The 17,027-nt window shown below is 42.8% G+C and overlaps 2 protein-coding genes across 4 annotated transcripts; one reads left to right on the forward strand and one right to left on the reverse strand.

Moving 5' to 3' along the window:
* Positions 1-457: 457 nt before the first annotated feature.
* On the reverse strand, positions 458-5,051 carry LOC131109218 (zinc finger protein PLAG1-like). Of its 2 annotated transcripts, XM_058060960.2 has the most exons (4): positions 4,740-5,051; positions 3,720-4,054; positions 2,471-3,555; positions 458-765 (listed from the first exon to the last, which is right to left on the reverse strand). In XM_058060960.2, the coding sequence occupies exons 2-3, from the start codon at positions 3,935-3,937 to the stop codon at positions 2,475-2,477; spliced, it is 1,299 nt and encodes a 432-aa protein (XP_057916943.2). In that variant the 5' UTR covers positions 3,938-4,054; positions 4,740-5,051; the 3' UTR covers positions 458-765; positions 2,471-2,474. The 2 variants fall into 2 exon arrangements, with proteins under 2 accessions (XP_057916943.2, XP_057916942.2); XM_058060959.2 differs by lacking the exon at positions 458-765 and having other exon boundaries at positions 1,113-3,555; positions 4,740-5,048.
* Positions 5,041-12,488, forward strand: LOC131109223 (uncharacterized). 2 transcript variants are annotated; one of them, XR_013627878.1, is made up of 6 exons: positions 5,041-5,411; positions 5,755-5,819; positions 6,584-6,682; positions 7,432-8,608; positions 9,706-10,171; positions 10,235-12,488. XR_013627878.1 is itself a non-coding variant. In XM_078792550.1 (5 exons), the coding sequence occupies exons 3-5, from the start codon at positions 10,388-10,390 to the stop codon at positions 11,336-11,338; spliced, it is 294 nt and encodes a 97-aa protein (XP_078648676.1). In that variant the 5' UTR covers positions 7,534-8,608; positions 9,706-10,171; positions 10,235-10,387; the 3' UTR covers positions 11,339-12,488. The 2 variants fall into 2 exon arrangements, 1 of the variants encoding a protein (XP_078648676.1); XM_078792550.1 differs by lacking the exons at positions 5,041-5,411; positions 5,755-5,819; positions 6,584-6,682 and having other exon boundaries at positions 7,534-8,608; positions 10,235-10,483; positions 10,559-10,696; positions 11,279-12,488.
* Positions 12,489-17,027: the final 4,539 nt, after the last annotated feature.

Genomic DNA, 17,027 nt, shown 5'->3' on the forward strand with positions numbered 1-17,027 from the left:
CAACAATACTTGAGAGTAATACGTAATTACGTAAACTACGTTGGCTCAAAGAACTACAGTTCCCATTCGGGTTAGCGTGTCCAACCAGGAAGCAGTGAAAGAGATGCTATTATCAAATGTTTTGATAGAGATGGTGTTTTGATCTGACAAATCTGAAGTTTGACCAAATGTAGAATTACAGTTGTTTTAACTTGCTGGCAATGTGTTTTTGTTTTGTTGCAATGTGACCAAGTTCTGCTTGACGCCACCTACTGTACATATACTAGATGCATCCCCCCGACCAAATGTTTTAACCCAATGTCTGCCCACCCATGACCATGAAATCGTGGTTGTGGAGCTCCTGGTTGAGAAATCCAAAATGAAGTGGAAAAATGACTTTTTCAAGACTGAGCCTGAGCTCTGAGAGAAAGAAAGAAAGAAACAACATGAACATTTTCTCAGTCAGATTTAACAGAGCAAGTCAATGATGAATGTTATTTACGCAGAAGACACATACTGTACACAAGGGCATGCCTTTGCAAAAGATTCCTTCTTTCTTAAAATGAAAAAAATGAACTCCATTGAACAGGAAAAGAAACACTGAATGTGCATGTTATCATCTAGTCTAGTATACATTTGTGGAGAAAAGACATTCATGTACAAAACGTGCTCTAATGGAAAACCACAAACCTTCATCATAGACTTGTGGGAATGCTTCGAAAGATAACACATTGAAATCTTTCACATCATTTCATGTCTTGGAAAGCCGAACACGTCTTCTTCATGCTTGCTCACCAAAGCCATCGTTGAGGAAAACGGTGGAGAGAAAGGCAAACATGTCAATCATTTCACAAGATAAATACCTGGCTTCATACAGTCAAGCTAATATTATTGCTACTAAAATGATAGATAGATTATTAGAATGATGGAAATATCCCATCATGTTACTGATGAACTATTTCTTTGGCCAGATATATATGGTTAAATATTAAACATAAGTTTAAAGATAGTGTCATGTTACTTATGAAATATTTCTTAGGTCAGATATTTATGGTTAAATATAAAATTTAAGGTTGAATATATATATATATATATATATATATATATATATATATATATATATATATATATATATATATATATATATATATACGTTAAATATGACATATGATGTTAAATATGACAGATGTATCAGATATACTGCAGCTGGGATAGGCTCCAGCCTAGGATAGGACCCTTGTGGGTACAGGCGGCATAGAAAATGAATGAATGAATGAATGAATGAATGGGTACTATACTATCAATTACTATTTTTGAGAATTGCTATTATGTACTCTTCACATGAATTACTATTACTCTGAAGTACTAGTACTACTGCTATTGTAAATGTGCGCAGCACAACTGTACTTTTAAGGTGGGAAAAATGTAGGCAATTTCAACCAAATTCAAATTAAAGAATTTTTTGTATCAAAAACATATCAAACCCAACCGTGAATTTTGTGTATTGTTACACCCCTAGCATGTATGCATTGTATTTATGTTTGTAGAATGCATGAATATGTATGTACGCATGTGTGTATACATATGTATTGTATTTATGTGTGTACTCATGTACTGTGTATATTTCGTAGGGTTGTGAAGGATAGACCATGAAATCCCGACGTGCGCTTTGACAAGGGAGGAGCCTCCTGGATGGATAAGAATCAGCCATAAATCAATCCTTGGATGAATTGATGGTAAAGACGTGCACCAGGTATGGCAAGACTAGCAACTGGTTATCAGTGAGTCTCCCAATACGAGAGCCTGGGCTGCCTGCAAGACGATTGCTCCGTTGCAACCGTCGCCTACCATGCAATACCAAACAACCATACCAAACAATTTTCAACACATCAGCAAAACATAGTATGTACATTGTAACCATCTACATGATCTTTATATACGTATTGTGTAAAAATAAAGCAGGAACAAGATGGAATTAAAAGCATTCAATCAATACAGACCCACAATCCACCGGTACGAGCCCGGTGTTTGCTTTTCAGTAAGGTTGTGTGCCGAACAAAAATGCACTCGGTAACATCAAATCTTGCCTTTATACATTCCCACATAGTAGCAGCATTTGGGAACAAATAGGAGGTGAATTAAAAAGGGGGAGATACAGTAGTAGTGTATCTGTGCAGCATCGGAGAAAGTTGGATTGTGCGTTCACGGGCCATCGAACGAGTGGAACCGGTCTAGATGCATTTGGAATGGTCCATCACAGAGGTTTCCATCCCTAGTATTTATGTATGCATGTCAATGTAAGTACGTACTGTATATGCCTTATTTCTGTATGTGACATACGTATGTGTGCATGTAAACGCACAAATGTATGATTGCATATACGTATGTAGGTGCAGTACTGTATGTGTGGCGCACGTACGTAAGTGTACATGCATACATGTATGTACAGCATATATGTAGGTACGTATGCGTGTGTCAAGCTCAGACTTACTGGATCACTGAAAAGCCTGATGGAAGCGGGGTAGTGTGGTCGGTTTGGAGGATTGTGGGGACAGTCGGAGAGGTGTGTTGTCTTGGGGCACAGTATGCTGTTGCCCACTGCCCCCTGCCTGGTTGTACAAAGGTCCATTTAGCGGTAGAAAATTGAACAGCTGTGAGAAGTCCATCGGGGATGAGGCCAGCGAGTCACATGTTGCCGTTGACGTGGGAATCCCGGACAAGGATCTGCCCTGACTTGATTCTTCCAGCATGTCCACATGAGGCTCCATCTCCAGTTTGCAGGCAGGGAGTTGATGTTGGCATGCTGAGGATGAGGAGGGCGTGTTGCTTTGTAGCTCCATTAGGTAGCTGTCCAGTTCTCCCTTTAGGCTCTGCTCCCGTTCCTGTGAGGAGACAGCGTATGAGGTCATGTTGGAGCCTAACGGGCATTTACTTAATACAGGCTTAGGGAGGGGCGCTGAGTCCAGGAGTGGGGTGGTGTAAATGTGCTGATGTGGCATTGTTGCCAACATGACTGGGAGTTGTGCCTGAATGTTCTCAGCCATCAAGTCATAGACCACAGGCTCCACCAAATCAGCCGGCTCACTTTTCACCCTCAGCAGCTCTTGAGCGTGACTCTTCTTAACATGCCGTGTCAGGTGGTCTTTCCTACCAAAGCGCTGGGCGCAGTATTGACAAAGGAAGTCCTTGCGTCCTGTGTGAACCACCATGTGGCGCCGTACGTCTTTACGGGTGTAAAACTGCCGCTCACAGTGCTCACAATGATGCTTTTTTTCTTTGGTGCCGCCAGAGGACTTGCCGGCGTGGCTTCTGAGGTGCTCCAGAAGCACCCCGGTACTGGGGAATGTCTGCAGACACACCTTGCAGGTGAGATCTCCCCTATTGGCAGCGTGAAGGGCAAGGTGGCGCTTGAAGCCCAGCTTGGTGTTGTAGCTCTTACCACACTCCTGACATGCAAAGGCTTCTTTAAACGGGTCGTGGGTGTGAAGGTGATTCTTTAAGTGATCCTTGCGGTGAAACATTTTTTCACAAAATGAACACTTGTGGCTTTTTTCTGGCGAGTGAGTTGCCATATGCCTTGGGAAACAAGACACATTCTATGAGCACGATTAGGATATGGTTTTTCATGGTATCATAGTTGCAATGATAATTCAGCAGTCAAAGAAAGGCTTGTGGCTAATATAGCGAGCAAATCAGAGAACTAGAGAGTAGCGCTGCCATCTACAGGTGCTTGCACATACCGGAGCAGCTTGTATTTGGAGACAAAAGCCTTGGTGCATCCAGGCTGGGAGCAGAAGTAGGGCCTCTCTCCGGTGTGTGTGTACGAGTGCACCTTCAACTTCTCCACGCTGTTGAACACTTTCTGGCAGTCTTCGCAAGGGAATTTCTTCTTGGGCTTTTCTTCTCCTTGCATGCGCCTCCCCATGGTTGCTGCAAGGTTGGCTTTCTCCAAGTCCATCTCAATGCGGACCTGGGTTCCAGCCGCCACGGCACCCTAAGGCACACTAGTTACACGGACATGACCGCTGTCGCCTTATCCTGTTGTTTGTCCTCAACACTATCAGGACCTGTGAGCCTGAGAAATAGCAACATCATGAGGACGCGTCATCATGGGATAAAATAAACATGCAATTTGAGAACAAATTGTGTGTGTCAATCCTCTGAAAAAGGTATTGTAAAAAACGGGAGCAGAATGTGGCAATTGTTGCCATGGACAACGTGGAATTAACTCTCCAGTCAATGACGTTTTCTCAACTACCTTATTAGCTCGCTAACGTCAACACTTGGCTGCTTTCTGCTACGCCAACTGTCAGTGTGAGTCAGTATTGAGGATAGAAAGTTACATCCGTCATGAGATGCTCGGACAGCAGATGTTTGAACCTGGAAGAAATGTGAAGTGAAACCATAACGACAACTACAATGACAGCAGGTCAAATACGACTTAATTGCTTTGTCATTAACTCATCGCTTCTGTCTTTTACACCACGCAAGTTGGGCAGGCTGCGATCAAGTTGCATCAACATTTTTTCCATGTTCATTAAAGTTCATGCTTTATCATCGCACGGTGACAGTCCCATCACGTTGGGCACAAATCGTTTAGGCGTCTTTTTCCAATAAGATAACCTGTCTTGCGGTGTCCAACTGAGCAGTGATTAACACAAACTTTTTTCCCCAGCTCCTCCGTTTCTCATTATTTGAATAACACCGATATTTTAATTCAACAAATGAATACCGGTATACTAAATTGACATAAAACTTACCCCGGACGCTTCGACATCCTTTAGGTTGTGTTTTTCTTGACTTTCAACTATTTCCAGAATTTTTAATAATTTTTTTCTCATATTTTTCGCTAGACGCGGCGGGCCTGAAATTTGTTTCCTTTCCTATCTTTAGAGCAGCCATTGTGTGTGCGCTGCAATGCAACCACACTATGATCTGATTCACGCCCATTTATTTTTCACCTTCTTGCACATTTTCCAATAAGATGTTGCTACTGGTGTGTCAAAGTCACCCAGAGTCGTTTACGAAAATAAGAAACTTTTCAGACTTTTTATGCAAGTAGTCAAATGTTTCAAACCTGCTTCATTCAATTTAAAACGGTAGGGCAACTTGCACTTAAGTCACGAAAGTCATTGGAGAGTTCGCTTGTCAGTCTGTAAAGACAAATGACGGGATTCTATTGGCTGACGTCGCTGTCAGTCATGGGTTACCGCGTCCTTCGTGTTTTCCTGCTATACAGGGGCAGCTGTTAGCATTAGCTTAACGCTGACACTCGAGTCTGCCGATGAATTTCATATATGTCATTTACACCGAACATTCAAATCTGTGGATTAATTGAATCTTTTCCATTTTCGTCGGACACTGAAGTCCCAAGTTTCCGCTCGTCATTCACTGACTGACTCATCCGAGCGTCGTTCCTCGCCCTTCACTCGGTAAGTGTTTGGAAGTAAAAGTAACCTTTACTCGTGGAGTACATCGAGGTTGAACTACTGTAATGGCCTGAAATTGTTCACAACTACTTTGTTTTTCAATTGTTCGGATGGCCAAAGAAGTTGGTTGTGCTCAGTGTTTACTCTCACAGCAGCAGATGCTATTTTTCTATTTTAGGCTTAGGGTTAGAAAACGATACGGGTATTATTGTGGACGATATGACATGTCGCCCTAAATCCTGACTATATTTTTCAGGTTATAGTCAAATGAAAGTGAGAATATTCTATAGCCAAAAGTTCAGTGTAATTCAAATGTGTAATATGTTGTTTGTCCATCTATTTCCAGCCCGGATCCAAATGGACAGAAATGCCAGAAAAATTCGAAATCAGGACCTAAATCCATGCATTGAAGTGAGCTGTCCAGCTTTTATTCTATTTATTTTCACTCGCCACAGCCGGTTAAAAAATGTACCTGGGTGATTTCTTGTTTTTTTTTTTTTATATTGAAATTCCGAACATTTGTTTCACCTCCAATGAACTTTTTTCTAGTGAGGTGTATCTGGTGCGGCTATACCTGCTGTGAATACTCAGAGCCATAAAACAGGATAACCACCTTGTACAAATAATATTCAAATGAAAATAAATGATTTATTTAACATGGAAAAATAGCTCATTCCACATAATTCAGCAGTAGCTGTGTTCATAGACCGTGGACTAATACGGCACATCTTCGGCGATAATTATGGAGCCGATATGATAAATTCTGACATCCTACCAATAAATCCACTATAACAGATCGCTCTCTCATTCTGTGTACTTGCTTCGTCGGCACTTTGTACCTTGTTAAAATTCAGCTCCATGGTTTTTCAAGTAGACCGCACGCACCTGCAAGTACAGCAGGTTGGATCATTTTGACGACCTTAGTATAGGAGCAGAGGTGTACGTTTTCCTCGTCTCTACAATGTGCATTGCTTTCAGCGTGTTTCTTCCATAGAACAATGGCACGATGTTCTTTGTTCAGTCATACTGTCTATTTATCTCAGTGGGTAGAGGCGGGGCCAGTAGACCATCCTCGTGTTTTCTGACCTGAGTGTCTCGTGACACCCGTGTTTATTAAGAATATAAATAATCAGGCTTTCAAACCTTATTTGATGAGTTTCTTTTGTATTTTTCAGGAAAGTGATGCCTCTCAAAAGTGTTTGGATGCCAGCAACTATGAAAAGAATATGTGCACAGCCTACTTCCAGAGGTACAAGGATTGTAGAAAATATTGGGTATGTATGAATTTTGCTTCACTAAAGTTTACTGGCTGAAATCAAGGGTGCGGCTTTCGTTTGGACAGGTTAGTCTTAAGGGCCAACGGTCTGAGAGGAAAATGATGACAGTTGAGTTTGATACTGTACCTTTTGAGCAAGGCACCAAACACTCTCTCTCTTAAGCTCTTAAGAAGCTTAATATAATTAGGAAAATGACACAATTCATCATTATTAAGGATGAGGCTTGATGTGACTATATAGTTTGCCACCTGTTGTGCTCTACTTTGGGTTCCTAATATGCTCGTACAGGGACAGTAACACATACTGCGAGAGGTGGAGTGGCGACATCTTTACTTTACTCTAGCTTCCCACGTCTTCGGCTCTCGCATCAGTCCGCAAGACACTCTAGCGGTAGCAGTAGTGAATACAACAGACCTACAGTGTATAGTACCGCACTGATAGATCACATGAATACACCAGCAGGCTGATCCCATCCAGAATCCTTACTGGCTTCCAACACCACGTATTAGAAACTGTCGGTAAAACTAGAGAGACTTGTGATCCACGAGCCACGTCTGTGCTTTACTGTTGTCACCAAACGGAGCTGGAAGCACTCGGCACACAAAACTGTCGTACATCACCAAATGTACACAGAACTTCAACTTAACGTTAACGTGATTCATATGGCACCAAATCACTACAGCAATTAGCTCTTGGCACTTTAGAGAAGTTGATAACCTAACCATTGTGCGATTGTGTTTTGACAGCATAACATCATGTTGCAGAGGAGGAGAGAGGGTGTGAGACCCGACATGCCGACTGCCCCAGAAAGGCAGGACATTCTCTCTGCTCATGGAGGAAAACCATATTGACTTGACACAATGCTCATACATTTGTGTCAGATGAGATTATGCTTTGTGAGTCGGCGCTGTCATGGAAATTAAAGATGCCCTCTATCTACTCCTGCAGACGTGGAATGACCTTAGTTCTGTTTTTGAGTATATATGAGGGTCCTGACATTCATTTAATTTCATTCATGTCATTTATCCTTACAACTAGGATGTTGTTGAGGTAGTATTTGGACTAAAAAGTAGGGATGTCTGATAATTATCGCAGGATAGATGAAGTGGCCATTATTTCCATAATATAATGCGGTGGGCCAGATCTGGCCACCAGGCATCCAATGGAGATGTAAGTACCTGTAAATAAATGATGTAATGTTGATGTTGCTCTCTTCTTTGTCTTTTGATGTCACGCTAAATGTTTTGAGTCCACAGCAAAAGTACGCACATTGGAGAGTGTCATGTTGGCCACACAGTCAGGAGATCGGGAAGACGTGGGTTCGATTCTCTGCACGGACACCTCTGGGGGTTTTCCTTGGTTACTCCGCTTTCCTCCCCCATTCCAAATTCCAGTGGGAATGGTTGTTTGTCGATATGCGCCCTGTGATTGCTTGGCCACCAGGGCGTTCCCCGCCTCTCGCGGCAATTGCCCATGCGCCCATAGCTAGAACCGCTACAGACGCAATAGCCGCTTTTCACCGACAAACGACGCTGGAAGACACCGCAGTGTCCTGAAGCAATGTCCCGTTTTCACTCCACACCGTCACAGCATCCAAAAGTGTCTTTTTTTTATACTCGAATCCTCTCCTGTCCTGGATACGCCACACTAGCGAATCGCTAGTGTAGGACCAATCTTGACACAATCTAATCCTTGCTCTTGCTCCGACTCAGAATTTTTAATAAATGATGTGTGGTTATCTTTTTTGCCACATTGAACTGAAATGTGAATTATTGAATGTCTCGGTCTACCAACAGAACTTGGAAAATGTACATGTGAAATATGAATGTATGTTTTCTAGCCTCTACAGGTCAGAGCGGCTTTCTACAGATGAGTTTTGCACCCAAAAGAAATTGGATGTCTTCATCACGAAGCGGCAAACCGGTAGGACCTTCTTTCCCGCTCTTTATCTGGATTATGGATCTTTTACCCAGTGGAAAAAACCTGAGCTGATGATTAATGTCAAATGAAAGCACTATGTTGATTGTTTTTGCTCTAGCCACAATACTAAACAATTTGATGGCACAAAAAAGTGTGCATTAAACTGGGACTTCACATTGAGGTGTGAAAACCGGAGAAACCAAACTCTTTGGATAAGCTGACAGTTTTAGTGCACGGTAACATAGTCGGTGTGTTAATTTTCAACGGCAAAGGAGAAATAAGCAAGGCATCAAGCTCACAGGACGGATGGGGAAACTACCCACTCTTAACTTCACACACACTGCATACGGCTTGTTGGGTTCAAGTAAGGCTTGTCGAGGGTTCAATACAGCAGTCGGCCATGGACAAGGGTTAGGGTTAGGGTTAGTTAGTTTGAGTTTTTATCATGTGCAGATTTTTTTTTTCCTATACAAAACTCGGGTACACGTGGGGACCACAGATCGTGTATTAGTTTGTACATGTTTATGTTTTTTTTAAATTGTTATTAAGGTCAGATGAACTGTTCCTGTTGGCATATCTTGCACAGAAACAACTGCACAACACAAAGTAATCTACACAACGAATGAGGAGAGGAAATGGAATGGGAAGAGTATGTCGTTGATTTAGAACGGGAGCGGGACGGGAGCGGTAGTCAGGTTTGGAAAATCCACTCCTATCTCCCCCTTTTCTGTACATTCTACTTTTCATTTAGTATTTCAAAGATACTATGTGGTTTCTTGAACGATTTTCAATGACGCCCTCTGAACCGGATTAGAATAACCTGCTGCGTTGGGGGAACATCCCCTACACTTGTGTCGTGTCACACGGTGCAATGACAATAGAAGCCTATTTGATTTATTTTCAACACAAATTGAAGTCAGGTTACCGTGCATTTTGAAGTTTAAAAATATGCCATTGACAAAGCGATAGAAATGTTAAATGACACAGACGCGTACAAGTCATTTCCTTTTGACTTCATTTTTCAGCTTCCTTTTCTTCTGCCTGGATTTCTGTGTGTCTCTGCCTAACAACCCACCCCCACTACCTCCTTGCCTGTTCAGGGTTGCTATGGCTCAGCCTCAGCCGGTATCCAGTGCACGCTGACATACTCTGTAACCCGATTGGCTGATGGCTCTGCAAAGCAGTGCACTGAACAAGAAAGGGCAGGAAGGCAAAAAAAGGAAAAAGGCGACGGAGTGCTGAGGCAGGGTATCTTTAGCAAGAGCAGAGAGCATCGTGTTAGCTGGAGAACGGTGACAAGAGGTGGGTGGGGACAGCAAGAAACCGACGCCACCATATTTTTATTTGATTTCTTTTTTTGATTGTGATTGCAACAAAGCGATGGGACGAGGAATACCACACAAGAAGGCAAGATGACATAAATGATGGAAAACAAGAGGAGATATCTACATGCCATATCCTCCCTGGTTGACGCTGATATCCGGAGCCATAGCGTGAAGGGGAACACAAGGAAAAGCAGTGCAGGAGAGAAAGACGAGAGAAGAGCCACGGAGGGCGGACACTTTGGTATGTAACACCACAAAAGCCATAAATAAAACCAAGATTTTCACACACAGCCTCCACGAGCAGGCCGGGGCTGCAGTCGACATTGGCAAAGTGGCAGGAGACGACGACGAGGCATCTGCTCGAACTGAGGGGGAGGAGAGATCGACGAGGAGAAGGACCTGGGCACACGGTGTGCCGTGCAGGCTCGGTGCGGAGGGAAAGGAGACTACCGAGCCCATGGCTCGGGGCAGCGGCTCAGGGAGGTGGAGCAGGCAGAGAATGGGTTTGGTCAACACCATGCTGCGCTGCAACCTCCCACCAGAGACACAGAAGGTGGTTGTTTTCCTCATCATGATGCTGCTCATCATCATCAACGTAGTGCTCATGTTCCTGTTGGCGTTCCAGTAGAATGCGGACACACACCACCTCATGCTTTCAGACACTGAAAGCATGGGGGGGGGAGTAGAGCTGCCCCGTTCAGACACCGAGCTGCCTCAAGTGATTGGAGTCCAAAATGTCAGTATCATCATCATCATCATCACACAGGTACTTTCTAAAAGACAGGACGGACACTCTAGGTTCATGTGACGTGTGCCCACACATCAGAAACTAACTTTTTGTGTTGAGACAACGTGATATACTTTCTGCTCATGCATGTTTTGCTCATTTCACTGTTAACTGCTGTCCAAATAGGCAAATCTCATTTTGACGTTAACGTCTATTGACAAGCTTAAAAAAAAAACCCCAGTAAAGTCCACAGTTGGTACAGTATTGTGAATTGTAACCATTTCCCGTTCCAAATTGGAATATTACTGTACTTTGGTTCTTCCACCCACCGTTTACAATATTTTGTCTTGCACTTTACGTATGTCCTTCTGTCTTTTGTCTGAATCATATACACCCTGGCAGACATTACACTGAAATTAAGACACATTTTCTGCTTTGCCAAATAGTTTTATTGAAGACACATTGTGGTCAGCCACTAAACAGAAGATTGACTATCAAGAGAGAAGGTGTCGGCCTTGGGCTGCATGTGTGGTTATTCCACTTTTGCTTTCTTTCAAGGTGTCTGATAAAGCAGTTAAGACTAAGCTAAACACTGTGTTCACACTTGTCATTTTGGTCAAGACCAAAGCGGACCGATGGATGATCGTGGTCGGTGTGCACGTGGATTCTGGTCCCGAGTGAGGCAAGTGGGAAGGCTGACTGCAGCAACGCACCAAAACACTGGATATATCCCCAAATGAGACACTCAACACAAAGCTGAGTGTAAATCATAAACAAATGAGAATGAAACAGCCCATTCGTGTAACTTTGGTCGATCTTTTCAGCGGAGGTGTGACGACCATTTCACTTTGCTGTCGTCAGCCTCGTTTGATGTATATCTTTTCTTTGTGATGTGAAAGCCGCGTTTTGGGTGCGTGAGGTCATCGGACGCCACATATGCTGTCCAGTGGAGGTGTACCATTACACTTAAGTGAGCATTGTTTGGTCGTCTGACAAAAATTTGTGTGAACACTAACCAAAAATGCCAAATTGACCCGCTGTAATTATTATTTGTGTTTGTCTGGACTGGAGTTCCAAACGGCAAGTGTGAAAGCACCCTTAAAAGAGTGACTGCAAACCAAGTTTAGGTTTATTGTACTTTGTTACTTTGTGTGGGCTGCATGTGTGCTTATTCAACTTTAACTCTGTCAAGATTCATTTAAAATCGGTAGGGTGTAATTAATAAAAAAATAAATGTATAATGTTTTTTTTTTGGCCAGGGCAGTTTTTATTCTTTTTTTTTATTTTTATTTTTTTTACAAGACCAGACAAATGTCGGTGGCAAAAGAACATGTATTGGTATGAAGGTGCATTGCCCTTGGTGTGGGACACGATAAGGTAGATGCAGAACAAAAGCATGCACAGGACACATTCCATCCACTGATGCAGGGAGGTTAATGGCTGTGGCACTGACTCCTTTGTTATGACCTTTATTTTTTATTTTTTTAATGTTTATACGTTTTGGACAAACTACAGACAGCCGCATGTGTTTTAACAGTAACGGTAAAGTGGGTTTGTCCCAGCAGAGTGGGAGTGTCGCCTCCGTATTCCCTAGACTAAACTTTCCATAGAGGTGTCGCAGGCCAGGATCCGAGTTTGTATAGGAGGGCTACGTGGCAAGGCGGTGGTATGTGAGTAGAGATAATGGTTAGGTGTCGCCAGAAGTGCAACGACTCTTTGTTTTTCATATAATCTGTTAGCACTGCTTTGTGTGCTATAGCCAATGTAATGTGAATTACTCCTGTGCAGGATCAATAAAGTTCTTATCTTGGCCATCTGAAAAGGTCAAATACATTGTTTTTGTTGCCTAACTGTTTCCCCAGTATTTCCCCATCCGCGCTGAAACTTCCTGTTTGCACTTCCTGGTTCCGTCCGGAGCATGGCGCCGACGATCCCAATTACGCTGTGTCAATCTGTTGGCAGCCAAGCCGAAGTATTCTAGAGGGAATGTCGTAAGTAGGTGTTTATTTAATGTTTGAGATGTCAAAAACACTGAAACATCGGTGCTGTGTTAAAAGAACCGACGATTTATATGTTCAAGCTAAAATGCTAGGCCATAGTCTTACCTCTGTTGGACATTCATCGACTACTGTTTGTACAACGAATACACGTGATAGTTGAAACTCTTTATTGAAAATGCTTGAGAATATATGACGTGTATTGCTTCATTTTCTTAAGTTTTCAACGCTGTTGCAGGCATATGTTTGGCCAGCTATGTGGGGCGGGTTGAGCGTGAACCAGGAAGTGCGGGGATCTCGTGTGCGCGCACGCGCGCGCTGTTCTCTCGTTGCTGGGTCGTCGAAAAGGAAAGTTGACAGGAAGCAGCCGGTGTTGTGCCGAGTTTTGCATGCCTGCCGGATTTTGCATCCACCTCGGGAGCGCGCACGCTCAGTTAAAACCGAAAATATGTGACGCTGCGGTGTTTTTTCGCCACAGGACTTCACGATAATGAAGATATTATACTTTGTGTCTCCTTTATCAGTTACTATGAGATACCTAAAGCACACAGTATATGAAAACTTCGATTTATTGGCTTGGTATTTGTTTGGTATGTCAAGCATTTGACGCATGCGTATCCAGGAATACGGTGAGTGGAGCGGGTTAGACATTTACAATGTAATTGTGGCGCTTTGTAACACATTTCTTCCGCCAATAATATATTTCTGCATAACTAATGACAAATATGAAATGTGGAAGTATTTACCTATTCATTTTGTGGCCAGGAGCTGACGTAATTTCTATGAGGCAGTCGATCTCACCCGTTTGACATACTTTGGACTGTAAAATGACAAATAAAAGTGTTGAACTTGGGGGCTCCACTCATTCATTCATTATGTGGCAACACCATGGTTATTTGGTGAATTTGAAATTCCCCATCAGCAAATATGGGTGCATGCATTTTATGGCAGGGCTGATTTTTGACCTGCCGAGATTTGCATGCACCCCTATTTGGACTAAGATGAGTTCTACATGTCTATCATTTGAACAAAAAAGTTCCCCAATAGCAAATATGGGGTGCATGCATTGTACAGCGGGTGGATTTTGACCTGCCGAGATTTGCATGCACCCTCCACTTGGACCAGTATAACTTCTACATATCTATAGTTCACATGATTTACTTTAAAGACATCCACCTCTCATGTGGATGTCATCATTTGAAAAAAAAAGTTTCCATATTGGAAATATTCTATGGCCGGGCAGATTTTTGTCCTGCCGAGATTTGCATGCACCCCCTAGTTGGACTAAGATAACTTCTACATGTCTATAGTTCACATGATTTACTTTAAAGACACCCACCTGTCATGTGGACTTCATCTTTGGACCAAAAAAATTCCCATATAGAAAATATGGGGTGCATGCATTTTACGGCAGGGCAGATTTTTGACCTGCCGAGATTTGCATGCACCCCTATTTGGACTAAGATAACTTCTACATGTCTATAGTTCACATGGTTTACTTTAAAGACACCCACCTGTCATGTGGACTTCATCTTTGGACCAAAAAAGTTCCCATATTAGAAATATGGGGTGCATGCATTTTACGGCAGGGCAGATTTTGACCTGCCGAGATTTGCATCCACCCCTATTTGGACCAGCGTAATTTCTACATGTCTGTAGTTCACATGGCTTACTTTAAAGACACCCACCTGTCATGTGGACTTCATCATTTGACCAAAAAAGTTCCCATATAGGAAATATGGGGTGCATGCATTTTACGGCAGGGCGGATTTTGACCTGCCGAGATTTGCATGCACCCCCTACTTGGACAAAGATAACTTCTACATGTCTATTATTTGAACAAATAAGTTCCCCAATAGCAAATATGGGGTGCATGCATTCTACAGCGGGTGGATTTTGACCTGCCGAGATTTGCATGCACCCCCTATTTGGACTAAGATAACTTCTACATGTCTATAGTTCACATGATTTACTTTAAAGACATCCATCTCTCATGTGGACTTCATCTTTGGACCAAAAAAGTTCCAATATAGGAAATATGGGGTGCATGCATTTTACGGCAGGGCAGATTTTTGACCTGCCGAGATTTGCATGCACCCCTATTTGGACTAAGATAACTTCTACATGTCTGTAGTTCACATGATTTACTTTAAAGACATCCATCTCTCATGTGGACTTCATCTTTGGACCAAAAAAGTTCCCTAACAGCAAATATGGGGTGCATGCATTTTACGGCAGGGCGGATTTTGTGCCTGCCGAGATTTGCATCCACCCCTATTTGGACCAGCGTAACTTCTACATGTCTAAACAATGGATGGTGTAGATCATTACCAAGCACACAACAGGGGGTGCATGCAAATTTCAGCAGGCCAAAATCCGCCCTGCCGTAAAATGCATGCACCCCATATTTCCTATATTGGAACTTTTTTGGTCCAAAGATGAAGTCCACATGAGAGATGGATGTCTTTAAAGTAAATCATGTGAACTATAGGCATGTAGAAGTTATCTTAGTCCAAATAGGGGGTGCATGCAAATCTCGGCAGGCACAAAATCCGCCCTGCCCTAAAATGCATGCACCCCATATTTCCTGTATGGGAACTTTTTTGTTCAAATGATGAAGTCCACATGAAAGGTGGGTGTCTTCAAAGTAAATCATGTGAACTATAGACATGTAGAAGTTATCTCAGTCCAAATAGGGGTGGATGCAAATCTCGGCAGGTCAAAAATCTGACCTGCCGTAAAATGCATGCACCCCATATTTCCAATATGGGAACTTTTGTGGTCCAAAGATGAAGTCCACATGAGAGATGGATGTCTTTAAAGTAAATCCTGTGAACTATAGACATGTAGAAGTTATCTCAGCCCAAATAGGGGGTGCATGCAAATCTCGGCAGGTCAAAATCTGCCCTGCCGTAAAATGCATGCACCCCATATTTCCAATATGGGAACTTTTTTTTTCAAATGATGACATCCACATGAGAGATGGATGTCTTTAAAGTAAATCACGTGAACTATAGACATGTAGCAGTTATCCTGGTCCAAGTAGGGGTGGATGCAAATCTCGGCAGGTCAAAATCCACCCGCTGTGGAATGCATGCACCCCATATTTCCAATTGGGGAACTTTTTTGTTCAAATGATAGACATGTAGAAGTTATCTTAGTCCAAATAGGGGGTGCATGCAAATCTCGGCAGGTCAAAATCCGCCCTGCCGTAAAATGCATGCACCCATATTTCCTATATGGGAACTTTTATGTTCAAGTGATGACATCCACATGAGAGATGGATGTCTTTAAAGTAAATCATGTGAACTATAGACATGTAGAAGTTATCTCAGTCCAAATAGGGGTGGATGCAAATCTCGGCAGGTCAAAAATCAGCCCTGCCATAAAATGCATGCACCCATATTTGCTGATGGGGAATTTCAAATTCACCAAATAACCATGGTGTTGCCACATAATGAATGAATGAGTGGAGCCCCCAAGTTCAACACTTTTATTTGTCATTTTACAGTCCAAAGTATGTCAAACGGGTGAGATCGACTGCCTCATAGAAATTACGTCAGCTCCTGGCCACAAAATGAATAGGTAAATACTTCCACATTTCATATTTGTCATTAGTTATGCAGAAATATATTATTGGCGGAAGAAATGTGTTACAAAGCGCCACAATTACATTGTAAATGTCTAACCCGCTCCACTCACCGTATTCCTGGATACGCATGCGTCAAATGCTTGACATACCAAACAAATACCAAGCCAATAAATCGAAGTTTTCATATACTGTGTGCTTTAGGTATCTCATAGTAACTGATAAAGGAGACACAAAGTATAATATCTTCATTATCGTGAAGTCCTGTGGCGAAAAAACACCGCAGCGTCACATATTTTCGGTTTTAACTGAGCGTGCGCGCTCCCGAGGTGGATGCAAAATCCGGCAGGCATGCAAAACTCGGCACAACACCGGCAACCGTGTTTCTTTCTCTGACGAAGTCAGGCCGCCCCTTACCACGGTTTAGGGGCTGAAAATACTGACAGTTAACACCGCCACGACCGTGAAAATGTGCCGAAGTAAACGGTTTGTCTTGCAACAGCATCGTTTTCATTGGCGCCATTCGGTATGAAGTCGGCGTTCCAACACCCTGACGGAGAACACTGGAGTTGCCATGTAACTCAGACGCCGCACAAGTAATGCTACAAGGTCAGTATCAAAGTTTTAAGTCACGTTGAAGCACGAATAGTGGCGTTTCGCTCCGACAATAGGACAATATACAGTATATAAACGAAGTCGAAGTTGACGAGCTGAAGCCGAGGTCGCCATTTTGTGGACATAATTGGCGCGCAGAATGCTCGAAATGACGGAAGCAATTGTTTCA

This window comes from Doryrhamphus excisus, linkage group LG7, assembly GCF_037039965.1.
Source record: "Doryrhamphus excisus strain RoL-2023G ecotype Guam linkage group LG7, RoL_Dexc_Guam_v1.1, whole genome shotgun sequence".
Lineage (NCBI taxonomy): Eukaryota > Metazoa > Chordata > Actinopteri > Syngnathiformes > Syngnathidae > Doryrhamphus > Doryrhamphus excisus.

Excerpts from the sequence above, each read along its gene's own strand:
- LOC131109218 (XM_058060960.2), bottom strand. The coding sequence starts at position 3,937 with ATGGACTTGGAGAAAGCCAACCTTGCAGCAACCATGGGGAGGCGCATG. Across the intron at positions 3,556-3,719 it reads TCCAAATACAAGCTGCTCCG|GCATATGGCAACTCACTCGC; the intron begins GTATGTGCAAGC and ends TTGTTTCCCAAG.
- LOC131109223 (XM_078792550.1), top strand. The coding sequence starts at position 10,388 with ATGGCTCGGGGCAGCGGCTCAGGGAGGTGGAGCAGGCAGAGAATGGGT. Across the intron at positions 10,484-10,558 it reads TCCCACCAGAGACACAGAAG|AATGCGGACACACACCACCT; the intron begins GTGGTTGTTTTC and ends GCGTTCCAGTAG. Across the intron at positions 10,697-11,278 it reads TCATCATCATCATCACACAG|ACCAAAGCGGACCGATGGAT; the intron begins GTACTTTCTAAA and ends ATTTTGGTCAAG.